The sequence below is a fragment of the Heteronotia binoei genome, chromosome 9 (assembly GCF_032191835.1).
Source record: "Heteronotia binoei isolate CCM8104 ecotype False Entrance Well chromosome 9, APGP_CSIRO_Hbin_v1, whole genome shotgun sequence".
In the NCBI taxonomy this organism is placed as follows: Eukaryota; Metazoa; Chordata; class Lepidosauria; order Squamata; family Gekkonidae; genus Heteronotia; species Heteronotia binoei.
Genome location: NC_083231.1, coordinates 81,156,934 through 81,181,602, shown reverse-complemented (window position 1 = coordinate 81,181,602; position 24,669 = coordinate 81,156,934). Strand labels below are relative to the sequence as shown.

General features: G+C 41.3%; 1 protein-coding gene across 1 annotated transcript in view; it reads right to left on the bottom strand.

Annotated features, from left to right (window-relative positions):
• Nucleotides 1-446: 446 nt before the first annotated feature.
• The window catches only part of SEC24D (SEC24 homolog D, COPII coat complex component), an 80,049-nt gene continuing 55,826 nt past the window's right edge, over nt 447-24,669 (bottom strand). Inside the window, exons 12-22 of the mRNA XM_060246866.1 lie at nt 24,272-24,365; nt 15,166-15,282; nt 13,518-13,688; nt 12,448-12,544; nt 10,502-10,647; nt 7,819-7,957; nt 6,729-6,847; nt 5,484-5,663; nt 4,166-4,357; nt 1,972-2,061; nt 447-891 (exon numbers count right to left, since the gene is read on the bottom strand). Coding sequence (XP_060102849.1) covers nt 751-891; nt 1,972-2,061; nt 4,166-4,357; nt 5,484-5,663; nt 6,729-6,847; nt 7,819-7,957; nt 10,502-10,647; nt 12,448-12,544; nt 13,518-13,688; nt 15,166-15,282; nt 24,272-24,365 — 1,486 coding nt within the window. The 3' untranslated portion in view covers nt 447-750. The remainder of the gene's footprint in view (nt 892-1,971; nt 2,062-4,165; nt 4,358-5,483; nt 5,664-6,728; nt 6,848-7,818; nt 7,958-10,501; nt 10,648-12,447; nt 12,545-13,517; nt 13,689-15,165; nt 15,283-24,271; nt 24,366-24,669) is intronic.

The window sequence follows — 24,669 nt, the reverse complement described above, 5'->3', positions numbered from 1 at the left end:
GTTCCCTGTGCAAGCACCAGTCACTTCTGACTCTGGGATGACGTTGCTTTCACAACGTTTTCACGGCAGACTTTTTATGGGGTGGTTTGCCATTGCCTTCCCCAGTCATCTACACTTTCCCTCCACCAAGCTGGGTACTCATTTTACCGACCTCGGAAGGATGGAAGGCTGAGTCAACCTCGAGCCAGCTACCTGAAAACCCAGCTTCCACTGGAAATCGAATTCAGGTCGTGAGCAGAGCTTAGGACTGTAGTCCTGCAGCTTTAATACTCTACACCATGGGGCTCTAACTTGCCAGAGGAAAGGCACAAGTTATTCTGACAATGTTAATTCGTCATAATAAATATCACAAGTATAGTTACACAAGGAATAAAAATGACTTCAATGTTTTTCAATATAAGAAATGTTGAATAGATTAAAATGATCATAAGTAAAAATAACCAAAATATAATGATTTGCAATTTATTAAAAATTTTCAAATGAAAATCACATGCTTTGAGCTATGACAGATCCTAATCTTGCCATAAGAAGCTGCTCACTTCTTTTTAAAGAATGGTAAACGCTTCCCCATAGGAGTGATACCTGAGCACAGATCTGCTTATTCTACATAAATGTATGTTGGCTACAACATAAAAAAGGGTATTAATGTATGAAAATAGAAACTGTACAAATAAAGAAGCACCTTTTGGTGGTTGGTCACTTAAGAATAGTCCCTTTCAACAGATAAAAAATATTAATATTCATGATCCATTAGTTAAGAAGCTGACAGATCTCCTTGTGAACACAACATAGGAAATCTACGTAAGAAGCTCCTCCATAAACACTCTTGTCTTCAACCAAAAATTGTTTGAAAGCCATCTCTGGCTGTTCTCTTTGTTTCACAATCAGGATCTGGAAAAAAGAATTGAGATTTTGTTGTATATTGAATTTCTGAAGAGTGTACAAACTGGGTTGGATCCCACCAGGAGACAGAAAAAAAGAAGTTTTACTTAGTGTAATTCCATTTACACAAGAGCTATTATAAATGAATCAACTTTTTGAACAATGGAGCTTTCATTTACAATCAGTGTTGCTATATACAAAAACATATTTGTTGTAGGTATTTAATTTGGAGGGAAGATCAAAATTGATCACAGGAGACTGCTGGAGACTAGGGCTGGGCATGAACCATGCCAATTTGTGGTTCACGAAACATGCCTCCCATGAACCCTCCAACCATTGACTTCCCCAGGCACCACACGGCTGCACGGACCAAGGGGAGGTAGTTTAAACTGCTGCAGGATACCTGGGAAAGTCAATCCTGGGAGGGAAGGCAGTTCAAGCTGCCTTCTCTCAGAACCGCATCTGAGCCCTCAGGGAGACCTCTCCCTGTAGGATCAGCAGTTTTGTGAGCTCTGCTGGACTGTCTGGCTTCAACCAGACAGCCCAGCTGAGCCCATGGGGAGGCCTCTCCCCAATCTTTCTTCTCTTTCTCATAATGGAAGGGATCTCTCCATTGTGCCATATGGGCCCATAGGGTAAATTGGAGGCTGGCTGGAGAAAGGAGGGGGTGGCATTTCTAAATGCCTTCCCCATGTTATAATGAACCACGAAACAGTTCAAGAAAATAATGGTTCATGTCAGTTTGGGAAAATGGTGGTTCATGCAATCAAACGAACCATGTACCAATAGGAATCACCATTTTCCCCAGTTCGTGCCCATCCCTATTGCAGATTGCAGAGGAGACTTGTGCAAGAAGAAACACAAGACAGGATACAGTCAAGTTGACCTTGTGGAATGGCTACCTGCAATTATTTTGTTGTGTTTTCACTTGTGCCACTGCTCTTGCATTAGTAGAAATGTTTGGTTCACATTTCAATGAACCATTTACGAGAAGTCCAATTTTTGGTACAACAACACTGTCCTGATGCAAAATTAACAAAGATCAAGCATTTAAAGTGGTAGGCCTCCATTGAAATTATACTCTTTTACCTTCATGGAATAAGGCGATTTGCTCTGGAGATGATCTATCATTGCCCTCAGCTTTGAAGAATAGGGGTTCTCCACTTCAGGAAGTATTGTCTGAATCATTAAAACAAAAGAAATTCAAGTACATGATTCCATGCCACAAAACAGGCATGTTAAATGTTAGCAAGAGGAGAGAATCACAACAGCAAGGAGCTTTCCAAGGGTTGAGAAGATCACATTGGACTTTAAAAATTAGTAGATGGTACTGTTTGAAACAGAAAAGCAGGGGAGGAGGAACTTCCAGCAGTATACAGCTAGTCCTACTGTTGTGTAAAAACACTGAGGTTTTCTCTTGTGTGCTGAAATCTTTCTGTTCTCTCCAACAAGAGCCTTAGACTGAACTGCAGTGTTCCATTTGGTGCTGAAATACTTAATTGGAGTTACAACTATTTAGGTCAGGCCTCGGAGGGGGGGAAGTTGGAAGAAAATTTGCTCACCCAGACTGATTTCTCACTAGGTTTGTTCTGGACTCGGAGCCCTCCCCCCCCCCACTCCGGCACTTCTGTCTGACTGCACACAAGTTGCTGCCAGGCTGCAACTTTCCCTGCCTCTTTCCTGTGGCAAGCAAGATCTTCTGAAAATTGGTTTCTGCTTGCTGCAGCAGGAAAGAGGCAGGACAAGTTTTAGCCTCGTGGCAACTTGTACAAAATCAGACAGAAGCACGGGGTGGGGGGGGGGGGAGGGTTCTGAGACCAGAACAAGCCTAGTGAGAAATCAGTCCCAATCCAAAAGGAACCAAATGTTTCAGAAAGAGACACCTATTTACTTCAACAGTTTGCCTTTCTCACTGAGATATAAGGGCGATTACAAAACATATTTTTTAAAAAAATTCAGTCAGAAGGACCCTTCAGGCCTCTGAGTGGAAAGGAGGAAGGGAGAAAGAGTAAAAGTGGAATGCTTAAATATTCATCCTCACCCATAGCTTTGTGGTGACTTGGGGGTTCAAATGGGCAGAAGGCATGGGGTGCTGAATTTAGGGAGTAACTCTCTGCTTCATTATACATTTGTGTCTCTGAACTCAGTCAAGGTAAGAAGTGACATTTGTTTAAGGACAGGAAACTGAATATGTTCAAAGGCAAGGGTTGAATTTTAAAGTGTAGATGGACTTGCAGTACCTCCAATAATTATTTAGGCATTTTCAGTTGTTTTATCAATTCATGTAGTGACTCATTTAACATTACCTGAGCTAACAAATGCTAATAAACTGCTATGTATATTATTGACAATACCTGCACCTTAACTCTGCAAAAGCAAACTGAGCAACCCAGCACAAACTGGGCAGACTGGGGATTCAAATCTGGCACTCCTGGATTGTAGTCAGACACTCCAACCACAAGACCACACTGGCTGGCATCTCCCTGGAGAGTGAGCCAGTGTAGTTTTACGAAGTTCACAGTTTATGTCAGCATACACTGAATGTTCTTCTTACCATGCACTGCTTTCAGTGGAATGTATACTTGAATATATATCCAAGAGTTTCATGTTCACACTTTATCCTTTGTAGGAAATACACTTTAAAATTCAACTCTTGCCTTTGTGGGAAATAGCAGAATTGGGCTCAGCAAAAACAGCCCCCTCCACCAGCACTGAAGGGGCAATTTCCCTCCAAGTTTAAATAATTAAGCAGGAGAAGGGAGCAGCTCAGAGAAGAAACATCTGAGGGCATGTCCTCTCAGAATCCACTCACACTGAGCTGACCATTGTTCTATTTAGTTTAGTACTGGCTTCTTTAAGTGACAGCAGTTGCTAGGTAGAAGATATTTCACAATGCCTCCTATTAGATCCTTTTTTAAACTGAAGGTACCAGGGAGGAACAAGGACTTTCTGCATGTAAAGCAGATCAGTGGTTCCTCCCATCCTTTAAACTGCATCAGGAAAACTCCTCTTGCAGTTTAAAGGATCCTTGAGGAAGGGGGAATTATTACCCTGGAACCTTGCCAGCAGAGAACAGCACAAAGGAATGAACTCCCAGCCATCTGGACTGGGATTTTGACAAGCTGAAGGAAGGCAAGTGGCAACCTGCCAAACACCTAGCTCCAGCCACCTGAGGCCTCATCCCTGAATTCTGCTCTCTGCCGGCCTTTGTTGTAAATCTTGAGAATCGTAAGGCAAGTACACAAATCCCTCTCTCATAACATCTCAGCCACTATATACTTACAGCCTCTGTGCTGACATGTGCAAAGGAAGGTACATTAAATATCCCCTGGATGAGCTCTGGTGGGGCACTGACTCCCAGCCACAAGAACATGTGTATCCCATTGGCCAATAAGAATAACCCTCCTTCAGACAGACGGTCTTCTGAGCAACGAACAGCCATGGGGAATACATCAGAACTGACATCCATAGAGTGCTGCAGGAGGGGGCAAAAAGTAGAGTGTCCAGTCTCCTTTTCTTTACCATATAGTCATTGGAATTAACAGGAAGAATGCAGTGCTAGAAACACAACAAACCAGACCACATGCCCAAATCTCATGTCTAATTTCCTTGAATCACCTTTGACTGAGTAGCTTCACCTTCAGCCTTCCAGACCAGTTAGAAACTGCTTCCAGACTAGGGGTCAGGTCCCAGTCTGTGGGTATGGGGATTTTGCTGACTCTGCCCCTCCTTTAGTAGCTCAAAATGCTCCCCGAAATGCTGCTCCTTGGAGGTTGCCTAGGGTGGTGGGAGGGGGGTGACGAATTGGGTGCCCAAGCCTCTCCTTCTCCCCCCTGCCACAGCTGCTGCTGCCACAGCCAGCCCCCTCCCTTCCCCCACCCCCACCCAAGCTCAGTGCAATGAGACTGGGCCCTACCAGCTTTAAGGCAGCTCTGCGTTTTTTGAAGTCAGTGCTGGAGGATGCTTCACTCCCCCTCACTTCCAGTTCCCGAAAGGAGGAGGAAGCAGCCTCTTCCGGTGCTGTCTTCAAAAAACATGCAGCTTCCTTGAAGCCGGCAGAGCCCAAGATGGAGCGTGGCACGGTGGAAGGAGGGTGGGAGGTGGCACCAGGGGGGCACTGGGTAGGGAGCCTGCCTGGGGTGCCATGCGCCCTAGGGCCGGCACTGCCCAGGAATAGACTGTGGGGAATTGGAGGACTCCCACAGGAGGCAGAGGAACAGCGAAACATCACCATCATTATCCTGAACTACAGAGATCTAGGAAGGATCCAAGTCACTGTTATGTTCTGACTCTGTGAACTTGTATAGGATTCTTTTAAAAGCAGCTATGGGATCTCATAACACTTATGGCATTGCCACCTTAAAGCCAAAAGTTACTGAGATGTCACAATCGCATGCAGTGGCTCAATGGAAGTGGGAGCTGTTGCATCCTGAAAGTTTTTGGACACTGCAGAGATTATGTTACAACTTATACAAATATGGGGTGGGCAAACAAATGGAAGACACCAATATTCTTACAATAAAAAATCCTTGCTTCTTGTATGAAAAGACAGGTATCGTGCGACCTCATGCTCAGATCCTGGAGTAATGCAATGCACTTACAATGGGCAGAAGCTGTGGGTAGAATAAAAGCTGGGTGCCAGCAACATCCATTGCCATGACCAACTGCCTATGGAAAGCTCTTTCATCTATGGAAATCTCTGGCTTGCCTGCCAGCACAGTGCTTTTTAAGAGGCAGTTTATGTAGACTGGAAGCACTTTCATGGAGTCAGGAAGAATAAGCTGAAAGACATAAAGGCACATTAAGGCCCCCCCACATCTCATCAACGTTCCTGCTGGCAATGTTTTCCTTGGGATCTAATCAAGGGAAGGATTACCCTCTTCCATTGTGTTTGTTTAACAAACACAGATTCTGTTTCAAAGAGTGTTTTCACACCTGACAAACCTATTTGCCCTTAAATCAATTTATAATTGTAAACATGCTTTGGGCAAAATGCATATTCAGTTTCTCTTTTGAATTTCATGCCACAATAACAACAGTCACATGCTGTCCAAAGAATGTACGGGAGACTCAAGAATTATTATTTTATTATTATTTATAAGATGTATATCGCATCTTCCTGCTGTCAAATATGAATTAGGCTTCTTGCTTTCTTGGATGAAGCCACCAATCAAATAAACAGCTAAAGATACCAGTTTAGCCCTAACAGGCTCACTCAGTGAAAAGTCACAGCTAGTGGTCTATGCTTATTATGCCCAAGATCCAGTGCTAACATGCTACTTTGCTTGGGGCACCTTAAAGCCTAATTAATCTATTGTTAAGACTCATTTTGCAGGTAGTCTTTAAGGTGCCATATGACTTCTGTTTTATCACCATGAAATTTCTTACAGATATAGTTAATGCACACAGGATAAGCATCAAAATCTGATTACATCAATGATAGAAACAAAAGGTGCCAATTAAAGCTAAAACTTTTTGGACTTAAAAGATCTACATACGTGTGATAATTTATTATGAAAAGTTTAAAATTAGGGTGTATCCCATACCAAGACTATTAGCTGATGGTGTTTACCTCCCAAGTTTTAAAAGTTGTGATCTAACTAGTTAAGAATTCCCAGTGTTTCTTCTACAGATTAATCAGGCTTAGCAAAGTGGTATTTTTAAATATCTATTTATATTATGCTTAACTTGCAGTCCCATGTAAGTACTTGAGTGAGGGTTCTACCCTTCAAAAGGTATAGATTGCTTCCTCATAAGATCAGTACAGAACAAAACAAAACAAAGAACAGCAGCAGAAATAGTGTTTAATTGGAAAAAAATTAAAAATCACAACTGGAAATAAATACCTGGCTCACAGCAGAAGGGGTGGCACAGTTCCTTCTGTAACATGCCAGCATCCGAGCTGTCTGGTTTACCAGGATCTCACGGACAGTCTTCAAAGGCTGACTGAGAATGGCTTTGTAAGCTATAATGACACAAATGTGACAAAATTTCTCAAAGATGTCCTGTCCTCCTTTCCCAGAAGGTTCAGAAATAAAAACATTTCTATCTCCATGTGTTATGTATGCCAAATTAAGCAGACTTAAAATTATTAAAGTGTATTTCACTAGGAAACCTGTACTTAATGTGTTTTTATTCCACCCTTTGCTCAAGACGCCAAGGAATGATCCTTCCACACTTCATTCAACTCTGTGAAGTAGGTTAGGCTGTGAAAGGGTGACTAGTTCAAGTTCACTCAGTGAGTACATGACTGTGTGGGAATTTGAACCTACATCTCCTGGGACCTAATCTGACACTAATCACTACGCAACAACCACACACTACCACTATACTATATATTTTAAAAAGCAATGCAAAGTCTCTAGGGTTGTATTTCAACTCTCTCTATAACATCGTCAAGTAAGAGGACAATTTCTGACAATTCCGCTTTCTTATGTAGGCCACTATGCTCCACTCTACACTATACCTCATAGTCCTTCAGCAGCAACTTTTTATGGACCTCAGGGAGTTGCAGTGCAAAGTGGAAAAGATCCACAGTGCAAAGAGCATGTCTGCTCAGAGCTTTTTTTAGAGTCAACCCACTGATTTAATAAATTTAGAAAGAGAAACAGATTCTTGCCCTAAAATACATCACAGGAAGACTGAAAACAACTCAGAATTTAAACACAATAGTTTATTGTCTTATTCACACAGTCCTCACAATATGACATCAGTTGTTAATATTTCTGTGTTACAAACCGGCAACTGAGACACTAGAACTTAGATGACATATGCAACAGATGCATGGAGAAAATGGCAGTCATTCTCCTAGATCAACTTATATGGCAGCTTTGGCAAATCATTCCTGATTTTATAAGAGTTGTTTATTGCAAGAGAAACCAGGCTCTGCAATTTTTGTCTCTAGCAAGAAAACAGGGTTGTAAGACACACTCTTACCTGATTTCGCAAAGAAGTTGATAAGTGCATCTGTCTCGCAGCTCTTGTAGACATCAATTAACTGGGAGCTGCAGTTCAGGCCCAAATTATGGATACGCAGTCGTCTTTGGCCACTCATTGAAGTATAAAGGACAGCACACTGGGAAGGCAAAGATACAATGAATTTAGGCAGAAACCCCGAATTTATTTAATATTTTATTTTACACCAGCTCTCAATATTTTTGAAGTGCTACACTACTAAAAACAAAATGTGAAATTACTTCTGAACTGAGACATGATAAGAATCCTAAATTCTTTTTGGGAACAGTCAGAGGGATTCCCCAGTCCTCACCCATTCATGGGAGGATGACTGGGATAAAGAAGAGAACTTACATCAAGAAGGCCTCCTACTCTTTAGCCCAGCATTGCCTATTCTGGCTAGCAGAATCCTTCCAAGTTCTGAGGAGGAGATCCTTCCCAGGCCAGGGATTCAACCTTTTATTTATTTAGCACTTTCTTAGACTATGCTGCCAACAAAATATAGCTTCAGATACACAGAGGCCTAAAAACCTTAATGATAAAAAACAATAATATGAATAAGAGGAAAAGACAGAATTACCAAATCAAAATCCAAAGCAGTGGGGTGGGAAGAAGACGAGTATTTTTTTAAAGCATCATCAGATGCTTTAAATGACTAGGAGGGGTTATTTGTTTATAAAGTTTTGGGCTGACATCACATTAACAAACATGCCACCATGTGGGAACTCAGAAAAAGGCAATTCCTTAAGCAAGGCATCAAAGACTCTTTATGGCTACTCCATCTCACTGTTGTTGTTATGTTTGTTGGCTGCCCTTTCCTGAAAGCAGGGCTCAGGATGGCTTACATCAGTGAATATACAATAATACAAGATTAAAACAACATTAAAAATATAAAACCAGAATGGAACAAAATAGTGTCCAAGATGGAGCAAATTTTCAGTACCCCTGGGTAAATAAGGTGTAAGGAAGGAGGAGGGAGAGAGTGGAATGTGAGAGTGCCAGGCCCTAACTGTCCTTGACCAAATACTGTCCTCAACCAGCTTCTGAAGATGGGCAGATGGAAAGCCAAGCCTAAGATGATGATCATAAAGTCTGGACAGGCTCATATGGTATCAGGTGACCCTTAAGGTACCCTAGGTCAAGACAGTTTAGGGTTTTCAAGAGCACAACATTTTGAGCTTTGAAATGGACAGGAATCTAGTGAACCCTGGATCTTATACATGCAGAGCAGGTGTCTTACTATGGGCCTATTCTATGACTGGGAATGTCATCTAGGAGGAGTTTCTTATCTTTTGGCTGATATAGTGCTTCTTAGTCTTTATGAAAGCACAGCATCCCCTTTCCACTCACTATCTTCTGTCCTCTCCCATATGTAATCTCCTAACACCATCCTCTTTCTGCCACACCTGTCCAGCTGCTATAACATTTGTGCCTTTCAATATAGGTCCCTCTTCAGGACACTGTCCTTGCTTTACATGCCTTCTGACTTCTTCTTATGCCACCTTATCTTCACTCTGAAGTAACATGGCTCTTGAAAGTCCAGGAATTCGCAGCTTCTGAGCCTGTCTTAATGTAATGGTTTGTAACTCTTCTTTCCACTGATAGTTTATACCATCTACAGGCAGTCTCACACTGCTTTATGATTCTGACTTAGAACTTGATGACAAGAAAGATACCATTAATCTCTCTATGCCAGAGTTTGGGGGGGGAGAAGGTAAGAGAAAGTATTTTCCTAAAGAATGACTTCATCCATGTCAAGGTTAATTATGTTTTATTTAATTGCATTTATACAAGGATTTGTGGTTGACTCATAGACTCAATTTCCAGGTGGGTGACTAATGGTACTAAAGTAAAGGTTTAGGTCATCGTGGAACTTGGCTAAAAACTTGCATTTTAAAAAATGGAATTGGTCATGACAAAACAAATAGTCTTCATCTCATGAGAAAATGTATGGAATTATTTTAAAAGACAGAAGTTGCCAGAATTTTTAAGGCAGAAAAGTAAGAAAATTAATAAATTTTCAGTCCTCTACACTGAGAAATCTGTGAAAGCAAAAATCTTGAGGCTTTATTACAATGCAGATGTATACAATTTGCTTTAAGAATAGGCCACGATTTCCCTTGCAACTCTTTTCCAGCTGAATGATGGAATGCTGAGGGACAAACACAAGGTATTAGCACACCTTGCCCTGACCAGACCAGTAGTTGTGAGTCTCTCCCCACCTCTCCCTACTTCCTAAATCAGACACAGTCATGAAGGTACTAAAGAAAAAATGGAAACCCTTGCATCAAAAGAGGTTTATCAGAAACCCTTGCATTCTAAGAAACAGCAAGACTGACATTGGATAGAAGCCCCTCCCACTAGGAGGAATAAGGTTGCTCGGTGCTATTTCCAGGCCAGTAAGAAGGCCAAGCTGCTCCATGATTCCTTCTGATACTGAAGGAAAAACAGTGCTACCATGAGGGGAAAGGGATAGTTGGGGTTGCTAGAACAAATAGTAACATCAATAAGCATTCATGAAACTCACACATCAACATTCATTATTCACAATGCCTATGTTCCTCATGTCAAAATGTTAGGAAACAAACAGCTGCATGATAACTGTGCTATATTTGCCCATTTGGAAGATCCTGAATAGACATGACGTGGGTCAATAGTCGGTTACCTGGATAAAAGCTCCACTGTCTTCATTCAACTTGTCATCATGCTTAAACTCCACTGTTACCGCTTTATCACAATCCACTGCAGCCATTTCAACATCAGTAGTGTTGTTCATGTAAATGGCTCCCAAGAAATCTGTTGCTCTGAAACCTAGAACATATTACAGTTAGTGATCTAAGAGAAAATAAAAGGGCTGCACCAGTAATTAAAAGAGAAAGAGTAAGGCCAAGGCTGAAGGTGCAAGAAAAAAAATGTATTTTATAACTTAGCTAAAAATTCCTATGTGTTTCACCAACAGATTTCTTCAAGAGAATCTGTTAGTCTTTCAGTGTTCCTTCAACAAGTGTAGAAGAAGAAGAAGATATTGGATTTATATCCCGCCCTCCACTCCGAAGAGTCTCAGAGCGGCTCACAATCTCCTTTATCTTCCTCCCCCACAACAGACACCCTGTGAGGTGGGTGGGGCTGGAGAGGGCTCTCACAGCAGCTGCCCTTTCAAGGACAACCTCTGCCAGAGCTATGGCTGACCCAAGGCCATTTCAGCAGGTGCAAGTGGAGGAGTGGGGAATCAAACCCGGTTCTCCCAGATAAGAGTCCGCACACTTAACCACTACACCAAACTGGCTCTCCACAGGATCAGTGCTCTTGAAAGAACACTGAAAGACTAACAGGGTGATAACAGACGGGCAGTTTGAGCCGCCCCAGGGACGTGAGGCAGGTGGATCAAAAAAGCACATACACACGTGCACATCTGCCTGCCGTCCCCATCCTGCACACAGCTCATCCAGAGCCGGATTGAAGCTACCTCAGAAAGGCACCACTTACAAAGTTCTGTGAACATCACACACACACACTTTGCCCTTCCCTCTGCAGCCACCCATGCTGTTTGAAAATTTTCTGTAGAGAGTCAGAAGCACCCATAAACTAAGTATACTACAACACAGGGAGTGTCAGTAAGGAGGAAGGTAAAATTGTCACCTCCCTTGTCTGGTGGCAGAGAACTACTGTTAGAACAGAAAAGGGAGTTTAATCCAATTCTCCCCGCCACCCTCAGAAGCTCTCTGTGCCACTGTGCATTTTGTTTACAAGGGTCCCATGAACATCAGTAGAGGATTTTCAGGATGCTGGGGAGAAAGAAAGATGGAAAGGATTTGCCCTGTCAACCCTCTGGACTCTTATCTGGGAGAAATGGGTTTGATTCCCCACTCCTCCACTTGCAGCTGCTGGAATGGCCTTGGGTCAGTCATAGCTCTTGCAGAGTTGTCCCTGAAAGGGCAGCTTCTGTAAGAGTTCTCTCAGGCCCACCCACCTGACAGGGTGTCTGTTGTGGGAGAGGAAGATAAAGGAGAATGTGAGCCGCTCTGAGATTCAGAGTGGAGGGCAGGATATAGATCCAATATCATCATCATCATCTCCTCCTCCTCCCCCTCCCATGAGCTTTTCTCAAAAGGACCCAACCCTATGCTAACAAGCACACTAAGTTGTGGTTCTTTGTCTTCACATGGTAAAATTTATTTAATACTATCTGGAATCATATTCACAAAAAAATGAGAAAATGGTAGAAGTTAAATCAAGATGTGATGATATTTCAGTCTCTAAATGTGAGGTATGAATTGACCTTCAGGAAAGTGCTCTTACTTGAGATGCCCAAAATAAACATTGGGCAATCAAGACATTTTTGAGGTGAACCACCACTACATCTGGAAGTTCCCAATACTTATAAATTAAAAAATCTAAAAACTTAAATCCTGGAAATCTGCTGCTTCACAATTTTAAAAATGGGTATGTGACCAGAAATAATGCATGCTTTGCCTGTCTGTTAAGTTTTACATATGACCAAATCCTGCTTCCTGTAACTCCCAGTATTTCACAAATTGTTTTACTGACTGTGAAATACTGCAACTGAAGCCTCTGTGTAGTTGAACCAGCTGCCTAAAATAGAATTATTACCTGTGCTAGTGCGAACCCTCATTATAGCATCAAAGCCCAGCTTTTTCTCTATATCCTTTCTGAGGTCATTCAGGAATTGGTGACTATCAGAATGTACCTTTAAAAAAAAAATGCAGAGTATGACTTAACTAGCAGCCTACCACTGGATGGCAGCAATACAACAGAAAACATCCCAGAATTTGAATAATACAGATCCTCTCTCTTAATGAAAAGCACAGTTAAGATCTCTCAGAACTACTCACATATATAAGGGGAGACAAAAACCTCCCAGTCTGCTTGTTAAAATCCCAAACAAAATATGGCATCACCAACTACAGTTGTTCTTTCCTCACAGTGGTGCACAGAAGAAACAAGAGGTTTCACAAGGGACATTAAGAAAGTAAACACTTTGTTCATTCAAGATGAATTGAAAGAGCATTTTAAGCCAGATGCCTGAAACTCTGCTTGATGTATGGAAGCATAAGGGAGAAGCACTCCCTTGCCCCTACTCTGATGTTACAAATGAACTCTCATAACCCCATATTTGAGGCAATGCTGTTGCCAGCATATCCACTGCCTCCATTCTAGTATTTTTGTTTTTTTTAAGCGATGTGGATGAAGGTTCTTGCTGAAAAGAGTCAGGAATTTATCTGAAAACTGACTTCAGCAGAAAAACTACAAGATGAAACCGGAGAACTCAAAAAGCACCGCAAAAGAGCAGGTAACAAAATACTCCGGTTCCGAGAAGGGTTGAGGGGGGGGGGGCTACTACGAGTTAATACTGGGAAGCAGATGCTGCTGTCTGATCAGCCACTTTTAATCTGGTATGAAACAGCAGCAACAACTTATTATACTGTGTGTCTGAACTGCCCCTTTAGGTGTCAAAACTGGTCAAATTCTGAGAAGAAGCGAAAAGCCAGTCATCATTCTTCCATTAAAGCATGTTGTAACTCATCTCCTAATCTGTGTCAAGCCCTTCAGATGGTACAACTGGAAAACTCCTTGTTCCCTGTTTAGTTGCATCGAGGCCCATTTGTATTATCAAATTCTTTGTATCTATTAGGCCAGAAAAGAAACCTCCTGATAGTTACCTGGAAATTGTTGTATTTGTACAGTGTTCCTCCAGTGTGCATCGTAATTAGACCCATGGAGGCTACATCAACATACTGAGTTGGGAAGAGGAACAGATCCACAGAGCAGCCATTAGCAACGCAGTCTTTGGCCAGAGTCTCATAAATATTTGTCTGGGGCTGAAACAGCGTCTGGAGAATTTAAAAGCAAGCATTCTGAGTAATACACAAACTAAAATGTTTATAGAAAGAGCTTAGCAAAATTCACATTTAATTAGCAGGAAAATAAGTAAATGCAATTAAAGTATCATTTTAAGGGGTGAATGTACTCATGTAAACACAACATCATCAAGCATCAAAGGCAGCTGCATATATTGTGTTGAGCAGAATTAGATATTCCCATCATAAACTGAATGTTTGCTTTGTTCACAAAATGGATTAAGAAAAGTTGTAACCCACAGGAAGTTTGCACAGGCATGTTTAGTGCTTGACTGTAGCATCGAGCAATGTTATTAAAGACAAGGTTTAGGAAATCATCTACACAGATTAACTAGAGATAAATTTTTCAATTTTTGTTGGGTGATACAAAGCGCAAAAGCTTTAAATCACACCTGATCATACATAGGTGGTCTCTGTTTCCTGCCCATCCAACTGTGCTTCACCAAAAGAGATTCCAAGCCTTGCTTCCATCTGTGCTGCCCTCTTTTCCATGCCTGAAATCGTCCCCATTGTGGAGTATGTCCCTTTGGTACAATGAGCCTCCAATCACACAAGATCAGTGTCACTCAGTGAGCTGGGAAGTACCTAGTGCCAGAGGAAACCACTGCAGTGGATGATTACTTCCTCCACAAATGGCTTAGAATGTTGGTGTACCGACTAGTTCAGAGGTCCTCAGCATGGTGACATCTTTTCTGCTGCCCACCAAGTGTTTTTTTAAAAAGTGGGTGGGTCTGATGGGGCTTTTCCCCAGCAAGGCTTCTGGTTTTAAAAAAATGTTGCTTTGGCAGCAACTACCACCACAGCACAAGGATCTTCACTGTGTGACTGAAAGTAAGCTGTGGCCACCATTTTGTGGCTGGCTCTGCTTCCCATGGCAGCCATTTTTGGCAGCCATTTTGTGGCTATGCCCACTATACTTTGTCAGAATTCCAATGGTGCTCGCAAGCTCAAAAAAGTTGGGGAACCCTGCACTAGTTCAATGCAATAACAGGCAAAAATTGGAGAGGGAGCAGGAAGAAATCAACATACCATATGCACATACCCTCTTTCTAAGCCATATGTAAGGGGATCTTCTGAGCCACTGAGACACCTAAAAAACTGGGCTCAGTCTTCAATTGACTGACATACACATGTGGAATCTGTCCTAATAGAGGTAATTTAAGATTCAACCTTTGTGTTCTGGACCAAACAGCTTGGAATGCAGAGGTCCCCAGCACCTGCCTCCAGTTTCTACAGCAGGCCTAGATCTTTACCCTCATACAATAAAGCAGTGAAAGCACTCCTATGCAACATTATGTTAAAAGACAACAAGGAAGAATACTACAAATCTTTTTAAACATAGTATTAATTATCATTTGACTTATGGTTAGCATTCTTGGTGGAAATGCAATACAACCATTTGCATCTTTTAATTTTTATGGTTAACTATGCATAATAAATTATGAAATACTTTCTCCTTCTCTGTATTGACCAGTTTTCTATCATCTCGATTTTTTAGCTTCCCTGGTGCTTCTGCAGTTGGCAACAACGAATGGAAGATAAACAGCTTTCCAGCACATTCTGCTGCCTGTTACGAAGACACAAAAAATGACCTTTATTTTGTTGCGATTATAAACATTTAACCCAAATTTTCATACAGTTTTAGCTGAGTCTCAAAAGCCAATGTAAACTCCAAAACTTCTTAAACTAAACAGTTCATTTATTTACAGACTGAACTTTTGTGGCACCAAAATTCCCAAACAGTGTAACTGGAAAGTTGAGAACTTAATATCCACAAATAACTTAATCTAAACACAGAGATTTCTGACTCAGGAGCATAGCTACAAACACTTCCACATATCAATATTAAATGACTAGCAAGAAAAAACTCCCTTCCCTAAACCCCACCCTCTCTGAAAGCTGTGTACTAACAACTAACTAACAATTACTAATCAGCATGAAGAGAATGAAAACACAAACACTACAGCATAGCAGAAAACCAATTTTTTGTCCTCTTGCAAAACAGAACCCATATGATTTTATCTGGGTGGGGCTGCACAATATCTGGTGTGAAGTACTTGACCCTATATAGGTAGCCATGTGGGGAGAAGAAGGTATTCTATAAGGCTTGAGGTTTACATTGGGAATATAACTGTAAAATACAAGAATGAGGGGGGAAATGGCCGACACTGCTCCTGCCGGTGTCATTGCCAAGATCATCACCATCATACTGTCATCATGGAATTAGTTGCTAAAAATTCAGTTTTACATGGCTTCACCAGCACAAACAATTGGAAGAAGGATACTACAGCACGTAATGACATATGCCCATTATTCACTTCTTGAGAATGAGGGAAAGAGGCTCTGGTTAGAATATAACCCCTCCTCTGCTTCTACATCTGTCCTCTGAAATTTCTGTAACTACAGTTCCTTGACACAGCAGACATGACATGTGCAGATGATTAAGTGCAATCCCTACACAAGCAATAAGAATCCAAATTAAGTCCTGCACAGAGCAGGGCTAGTGCAACGGCGCAGCATTGCTCCCAATACAGTGATTAGGCTGTCTCTTGATCTAACCTAAACTGTGAATTGGCTTCAAAGGACACAGAAGATGGCAGCATTCCCAGCAGTTAATAATCTAGGGCTTAGTGGATAACTCAAGGATGAAAGCAAATACCAAAAGGTTTGCATTCTAGATAAGTGATATCAGCAAAGTAGAGTTTGATGCAGTCCTAATGTCTGCAGTCTGGCAAATGCTTGGTTGCCACTGTTTGTGCTTTTAGTTCCAAAAAGTTTAACTTCTTTTTTGCTGTGCCTCAAGCAAATAAGGATCAGGAGCACCATAAAGATAAACCCAGCTATCCCAGACCTTTCATTTTTATCCTATTATCTCATTTTTTATACACCAATAAGCACAGCTATGGAAGGATCTTCCTGCTTTGAGGAACTTATTTTGCCATCCAAGATCGTTCCATGCACACGCACATGCACACACACCAGGGATCTTTAGTAAGCCAAAATAGTTGTGGGCCAATTTTAGGTGGATAACACCATCAAATCTTAATTTAATGTGATATCAGCATAGGGCAGATGATGAGAATGAGAAAGTGAGTGGTTAGCACTGTAAGAAAATGATAACTCAACTTTCCTTTAGTGTTTTATTCCGAGAATTACTGTTAGTAGCTAGCTTTTCGCCACAGGCTGTGTTTCCAAAGTTACATTCCCAACTAGGCAATTCTTATATATGATATATTTCTATAGTACTTTTGACACAAAAGAGACTTATAGTCATCATCCCTGTGAGGCAGATGAATCCTGAAGAAGGTGAGTTTTATAGCTAAGTATGGCCTATAACCAAACCAAAGTCAACTTTTTGCCCACTGAGCAGCCTAGCCCTAGGTTCTGAGCATCAGAGAAGGCATCTGTTAAAAAGACAGTGCAGGCAATTTCATAATTTGATAAATGCCAAATGAACAAGTTGGTCTCAAGGCAATTATCTACAAACAATTCCAGAACAAACCACACAAAGGGAGAAATCTGTCACAACTGGGACAAGTTAAAGTAAGAGCAAAATAGTTATTGTAGAAACAGATGTTGTTTTCTGGAAAGGTATGTATAATATCTGCTGGACCATTAATTCAATACCAGTCAGAAGCAGTTAGGTTCACACATATGGCCTCCACCCTATACCTAGCAAGTAGTGTTGCCAGCCTCCAGGTGGGGCCTGGAGATCTCCCACTTTTACAACTGATCTCCAGCTGGCAGAGATCAGCTTCCCTGGAGAAAACAGCTGCTTTGAAGGATGGACTCTGTGGCATTGTACCATGCTGAGGTTCCACCTCTCCCTAAACCCCATTCTCTCCCAGCTCCACCCCAAAGTGTCCAGGTATATGCCAACATAGACCTGGCAACCCTACTAGCAAGCCAGTCATTTGCTATAATTGTCAAGAGTGGCCTTGGTAAGGCTGAGTACCTTTAAGGACGTCTTTAGTGATCATTTCTGAAGACTCTCCAAATGTAAATTCTTTTAAACACAGCATGTGGAAATCTATTTTTTCTTTTTATGAAGGTGCTGAGAATCAGAGATACTGAGATGATTTGGTTTATAGCATAACTTGCATTACTGTATTTGCTCACAGTTGGCATCATAAGAAAAAAGAAAAAAAGAAAAATAAATGCAGAGACTAGAAGTCTGCTTGGCCACTGAGATCACTTTCATGGTAAATATATACAAAAAAATTCCAGATGGACCCAGATTGATCCCTTTGAAGTTGTGATGTATTCATTTTATGGGTTTTGGTTTTAATTTTCTTGCATGTATGCTCCCAGCATGTTTGTTTATTTCTTTCACTCATGACAGATGATGTTTGGCATTTATCTAAATTTATATAAATAAACACTTCTTCTTTCAAACTAAACACACACACCATACTTAATACAAAGAAGCCAAGTCATTAATAACTTCACTTTTTCCTAGGAATGACAACAAAATTGCAGTTCCTAACTAGTGCCCAAAATTAAACTATATCCTTTAAATGAAGAAAATAACATCATGCTTATTTTTAGACATCTGTGCCAAGGAAAAATAATTTTTACTAGGACAGTATATGTATTCTACATTTAAGAATCATTATTATTATTTATATAAGCCATCAATGCCTGGATAAGGTAAACTAAAATTTGTCATATGGGAACAATAAAGATGGGAAGGAAATAACTGCCAAGATAAAAAGGAAAAGTGAATTCCAGCTATAAGGAAGGTTGACTGGCAGGATTTCCAGATCATAGCCACCATTTTGGATTGCCTAGGCAAACTAAACTTTGCCAATGACCATAAGAACATAAGAGAAGCCATGTTGGATCAGGCCAATGGCCCATCCAGTCCAACTCTCTGTGTCACACAGTGGCCCCCCAAAAATTTATATATATATATACACACACACACACACACACACACACACATATATATACACACTGTGACTAATAGCCACTGATGGACCTCTGCTCCATAATTTTATCTAACCCCTCTTGAAGCTGGCTATGCTTGTAGCTGCTACCACCTCCTGTGGCAGTGAATTCCACATGTTAATCACCCTTTGGGTGAAGTACCTCCTTTTATCCGTTCTAACCCGACTGTTCAGCAATTTCATCAAATGCCCATGAGTTCTTGTATCGTGAGAAAGGGAGAAAAGTACTTCATTCTCTACCTTCTCCATCCCATGCATAACCTTGTAAACCTCTATCATGTCACCCCGCAGTCAATGTTTCTCCAAGCTAAAGAGCTCCAAGCGTTTTAACCTTGTTCCAAATCTTTAATCATTCTAGTTGCCCTTTTCTGCACTTTTTCCAATGCTGTAATATCCTTTTTGAGGTGCGGCGACCAGAACTGCACACAGTATTCCAAACGAGACCGCACCATCGATTTATACAGGGGCATTATGATACTGGCTGATTTGTTTTCAGTTCCCTTTCTAATAATTCCCAGCATGGCATTGGCCTTTTTTATTGCAATCGCACACTGTCTTGACATTTTCAGTGAGTTATCTACCACCACCCTAAGATCCCTCTCTTGTTCAGTCTCTGCCAGTTCACACCCCATCAACTTGTATTTGTAGCTGGGATTCTTGGCCCCAACGTGCATTACTTTGCACTTGGCCACATTGAACCTCATCTACCACATTGACGCCCATTCACCCAGCCTCAACAGATCCCTTTGAAGTTCCTCACAATCCTCTCTGGTTCTCACCACCCTGAAATATTTAGTGTCATCTGCAAACTTGGCCACTTCACTGCTTACTCTCAACTCCAAATCATTTATGAACAAGTTAAACAGCATGGGACCCAGTACTGAGCCCTGTGGCACTCCGCTGCTTACCGTCCTCCACTTCGAAGACTGCCCATTTATACTCACTCTCTGCTTCCTATTAATTAGCCAGTTTTTGATCCACAAGAGGACCTGTCCTTTTACTCCATGCTTCTCGAGTTTATTAAGGAGCCTTTGATGAGGAACTTTATCAAAAGCTTTCTGGAAGTCAAGGTAAACAATATCTATTGTGTCTCCTTTGTCCACTTGTTGTTCACCGCCTCTAAGAAATGCAACAGGTTAGTGAGGCAAGATCTTCCCTTACAGAACCCATGCTGAGTCTTCCTCATAAGAACATAAGAGAAGCCATGTTGGATCAGGCCAATGGCCCATCCAGTCCAACACTCTGTGTCACACAGTGGCCAAAAAAATTTTATATATATATACACACACACACACACACACATACACACACACATATATACACACTGTGGCTAATAGCCACAGATGGACCTCTGCTCCATATTTTTATCCAATCCCCTCTTGAAGCTGGCTAAGCTTGTAGCCGCCACCACCTCCTGTGGCAGTGAATTCCATATGTTAATCACCCTTTGGGTGAAGAAGTACTTCCTTTTATCCGTTTTAACCTGACTGCTCAGCAATTTCATCGAATGCCCACGAGTTCTTGTATCGTGAGAAAGGGAGAAAAGGACCTCTTTCTCTACTTTCTCCATCCCATGCATTATCTTGTAAACCTCTATCATGTCACCCCGCAGGCGACATTTCTCCAAGCTAATGAGCCCCAAGCGTTTTAATCTTTCTTCATAGGGAAAGTGTTCCAACCCTTTAATAATTCTAGTTACCCTTTTCTGCACTTTTTCCAATGCTATAATATCCTTTTTGAGGTGCGGCGACCAGAACTGCACACAGTACTCCAAATGAGACCGCACCATCGATTTATACAGGGGCATTATAATACTGGCTGATTTGTTATCAATTCCCTTCCTAATAACTCCCAGCATGGCGTTGGCCTTTTTTATTGCAATCGCACACTGTCTTGACATTTTCAGTGAGTTATCTACCATGACCCCAAGATCTCTCTCTTGGTCAGTCTCTGCCAGTTCACACCCCATCAACTTGTATTTGTAGCTGGGATTCTTGGCCCCAATGTGCATTACTTTGCACTTGGCCACATTGAACCTCATCTGCCACGTTGACGCCCACTCACCCAGCCTCAACAGATCCCTTTGGAGTGTCTCACAATCCTCTCTGGTTCTCACCACCCTGAACAATTTAGTGTCATCTGCAAACTTGGCCACTTCACTGCTCACTCCCAACTCCAAATAATTTATGAACAAGTTAAAGAGCATGGGACCCAGTACTGAGCCTTGCGGCACCCCACTGCTTACTGTCCTCCACTGCGAAGACTGCCCGTTTATACTCACTCTCTGCTTCCTATTAATCAGCCAGTTTTTGATCCACAAGAGGACCTGTCCTTTTACTCCATGACTCTCGAGCTTTCTAAGGAGTCTTTGATGAGGAACTTTATAACTCGTGTTCATCAATGTGCCTATTCATTCTGTCCTTGATAATATGAGAACATGGAGCTGGCACTGTTGGAAGGAAGGAATCTTCCCTTCCCCACAAGTCCTCACAGGTCCTCCTCTTGTGTGTGCATGTGCATCACAACAAACATGGTAAATCAACAATTCTGTTCTAAGAATCATAAATTAAGGTTCAATGAAGTTGAAATGTAATACAGACAAATTTTAAAAGCTAGAAGTATTTGCACATGCTTTTACCATCTACTTAGTGGCATTGTTTTCTTGTGAAAAGTGGTTTTACAGAAATCTGTGTTCAAATTGTAATATTTCTTCTTGTACTATTGCATTAGAATTGGAATTGGAGTGTACCAGCAGGATCCCTCCCCCCACTCCTCCTCGTGTCTGATATCACAAAACAGCTTTTGTAAGCCTTTTTAATTTCAAACGCAGTTTGTTTCATGATTTGCAATATGAGATACATAAGTCTAAGGTCTTCTTGAAATGGTGGAACCAGGCACAGTGCTTTGGATCCCAGATGGTATATAACTATTTAGACGTTTGTATTATATTACACATTATATTGTAAATGTACATGAATGCACATATACTTCATGAATTATCAGCAGGGATTTTAGGTAATTTTCCCATTGTTATTAGATTTTACCTTCTTCTAAAAATATGCACTGAACCAGGATTTGTCATATTATTATTAAAATATTTTCTTATAAATATCTTAATCTGATGTGCTCACATTGAAAGGCCTTTGTGAATAGTCAACAGTTATTATTTTTGCCAGCAGGGATTTTTGTTTGCCAAATAACTCAAAATAAATGACAAACAATTAAGGATTTTGTTGTTTCCTAGGGACAATTTTATAATGCATTTATTGTTACAATATACATGTCTGAAAAGTAGTTTTACAAGCAAAATTCAATTCTGGTTTAATAGACACATTACATTATACCATAAAAGGGATTTATTTAATTACATATTGTGGAGAAACGCCATTTTAGGCTATGGTTATCTGGGAGTTGGCAGGAAGAGGCCATCAAACTGGACTCAGGCTTTGGCCTAGTCTCTTCCTCCTCTCCCCTCCCCTCCGGTTTGAAAGCAGCAATTCTGAGGAGACCTCCTAAAGAGACAGGAAGTCTTTTAGGCTGGTCTCCCAGGAAGGAAAACCAGTTCGTGGGCAGGAACTGGGTTTTATATTAGCGATTTTTGGTGGGAAGCCTTCAGTTTGAGTTGGGCTTTGAGTTCAGTCAGTTGGGTTGGTGAGTCTGTCTGTGCTGGATGGTATGGCCAGGGCAAGTATTGTATAATAGGGAAAGAAGGAGCGTTTTTCCCTACTTTCATTTATTTCTTCTGTTCACTATTTTAAAATGCCTATATATAGTTATAAATTTTAAATAAATGTTTTGTCTTTTTAAAAGGTAGTCCTTTGGTACCACATAGTTTCCCCAACTGTCTTAGACCACGCTACTGCAAGAGGGAAGTCCAGGGAAGGGGGAAGGCATACAGTTGGCAAGGGTGCCATCCTCCAGGGGTCTACCAAAGAAGGACTTTGGTTTCTGTGTTAACCAGGTGCTGGGTTGGCAGAGGACCTTGAGGCCAGGCCTCAGAATTGGCAAGGGGAATTGGGAGTCCTGTTCCTCTCAGTCAGGAACCCCTAAATTAAGCAAGTGGTGGCAGCATGCCCTACTGGCGGGAAGAAGATAAGCTCTCTTCAGGAGTTGGCAACTCAAAAGGGAGTTGATGAGACTGGGTCTGAAGGCAGAATCGGGCCAGTTCCATCACACATATATTTAACAGGTAGAAGGTTATATATTAAATCTAAAAAAGAAGATGATACTGGATTTATATCCCGCCCTCCACTCCGAAGAATCTCAGAGCGGCTCACAATCTCCTTTACCTTCCTCCCCCACAACAGACACCCTGAGAGGTGGGTGGGGCTGGAGAGGACTCTCACAGCAGCTGCCCTTTCAAGGACAACCTCTGCCAGAGCTATGGCAGACCCAAGGCCATGCCAGCAGGTGCAAGTGAAGGAGTGGGGAATCAAATCCGGTTCTCCCAGATAAGAGTCCGCACACTTAACCACTACACCAAACTGGCTCTCCTTAAAGAAAAAAGGACTTTAAATGGTATATTTGCTTCCTAATAAGTGATGAAGAATTTCATCTCTCTTATGTGCTCTGGATTTTCACAAAAGCCTCTTTAAAAAAAAAGTATATTCCTCATTAGCTACAATCATTCCTAAATCTGTGAATGGCCCAAGGTTCATGGCAGAGAGAAAATCAGAACTTGGGTGTTCTAGATCTACATCCAACACCTCAATCACTACAGCATGTAGGTTTTATTGATACTATTTTCTGGAGTCTGAATTTGTACCTTGGAGGTCACAGTATGTAAAATTAGGGTTGTCAGCTCCAAGTTGGGTACTACCTGGTGATCTGGGGGTGGAGCCTGAAGAGGGTGGGGTTTGGGGAGAAGAGGGGCTTCAATGGGGTATAATGTTATACATTCCAAATTGGCTATTTTTTCCAGATGAAATGATCTCTGTCTTCCTGGAGAGCAGCTGTAATTCCAGGAGTTCTGCAGCTACCACTTGGAGATTGACAACCCTAATAAAATGCAGCTGCTTCTTCACACAGAATGCTCTAAGGGGAAAAATTCTGTGTAACTCAAAGGCATGTTGTAGAATTTTGTATGATTGCAATAAAATGTGAGTAAAGAACAATTGATCATATCAGTATTACTGTAGGTGCTTAAAAACTGATAAGCTATTTACGAGTGTGTGTACAAATAAATAGAAAATACAACCTTATACAATGAGTACTATTTATTTTTTTCCTTCAGGTATAAGCATGTCTAGACTATCTCACAGAGGGAGTATTAAAGTGCTTTATTTATTTATTGTTCATCATTCTGATAGAAACTGACTTCAGACTACCAGTGGTTTCTCTTCATGCTTCCTACTGTGACTGATGGAAAAGGTGGGATGGGGCTGTGACTTAGTAGCAGAGCATGTCCTTTGCATGCAGAGGGCTCCAGTTGTCCCTGGCTCATCCAGTTGAAAGGATCAGTTAGTGGGTAATGTGTCCCAAAACCTAGAGAGCCTCTGTCTGTCAGAGTAGACCAATGGCCGGACTCATATCAGGCTACTTTTTAATCAAGCACAGTTTTCATGGCTTATCAAGTCAGACTTTGTGCACAAACAGTAACATTCTAACCTTTAGTGCTTCCATGCCAGCCTGGATAATGGGAGCAAAGACAGTCTCACTCTCATTAGTATCTGCAAACATCTCTGGAATCTGGTCCAGCAAGCTGGGGGAGGCAGAGAAGATCAAGGTTTAAGCAGGTTAGAGAAGACAGGGTAATCCTTACAACCAAATAAAATTACACAAAGATACTGGATCTTCTGCTGAAAAATTAATCATGCATTGAAAACAGTCTAACAGGATTTCAGTTGTCAGTTTAACTGCTTTGAGTTCTGTTCTGCAGGATGAAATCCTTTAGCAATTTAAAGAATGCAAATGACTTCTCATAATATGAAGGATAAAATGCTACTATACACATTACAATTTAACACATTTCCATTGTATTGAATCACATGCATATCTATTTATTT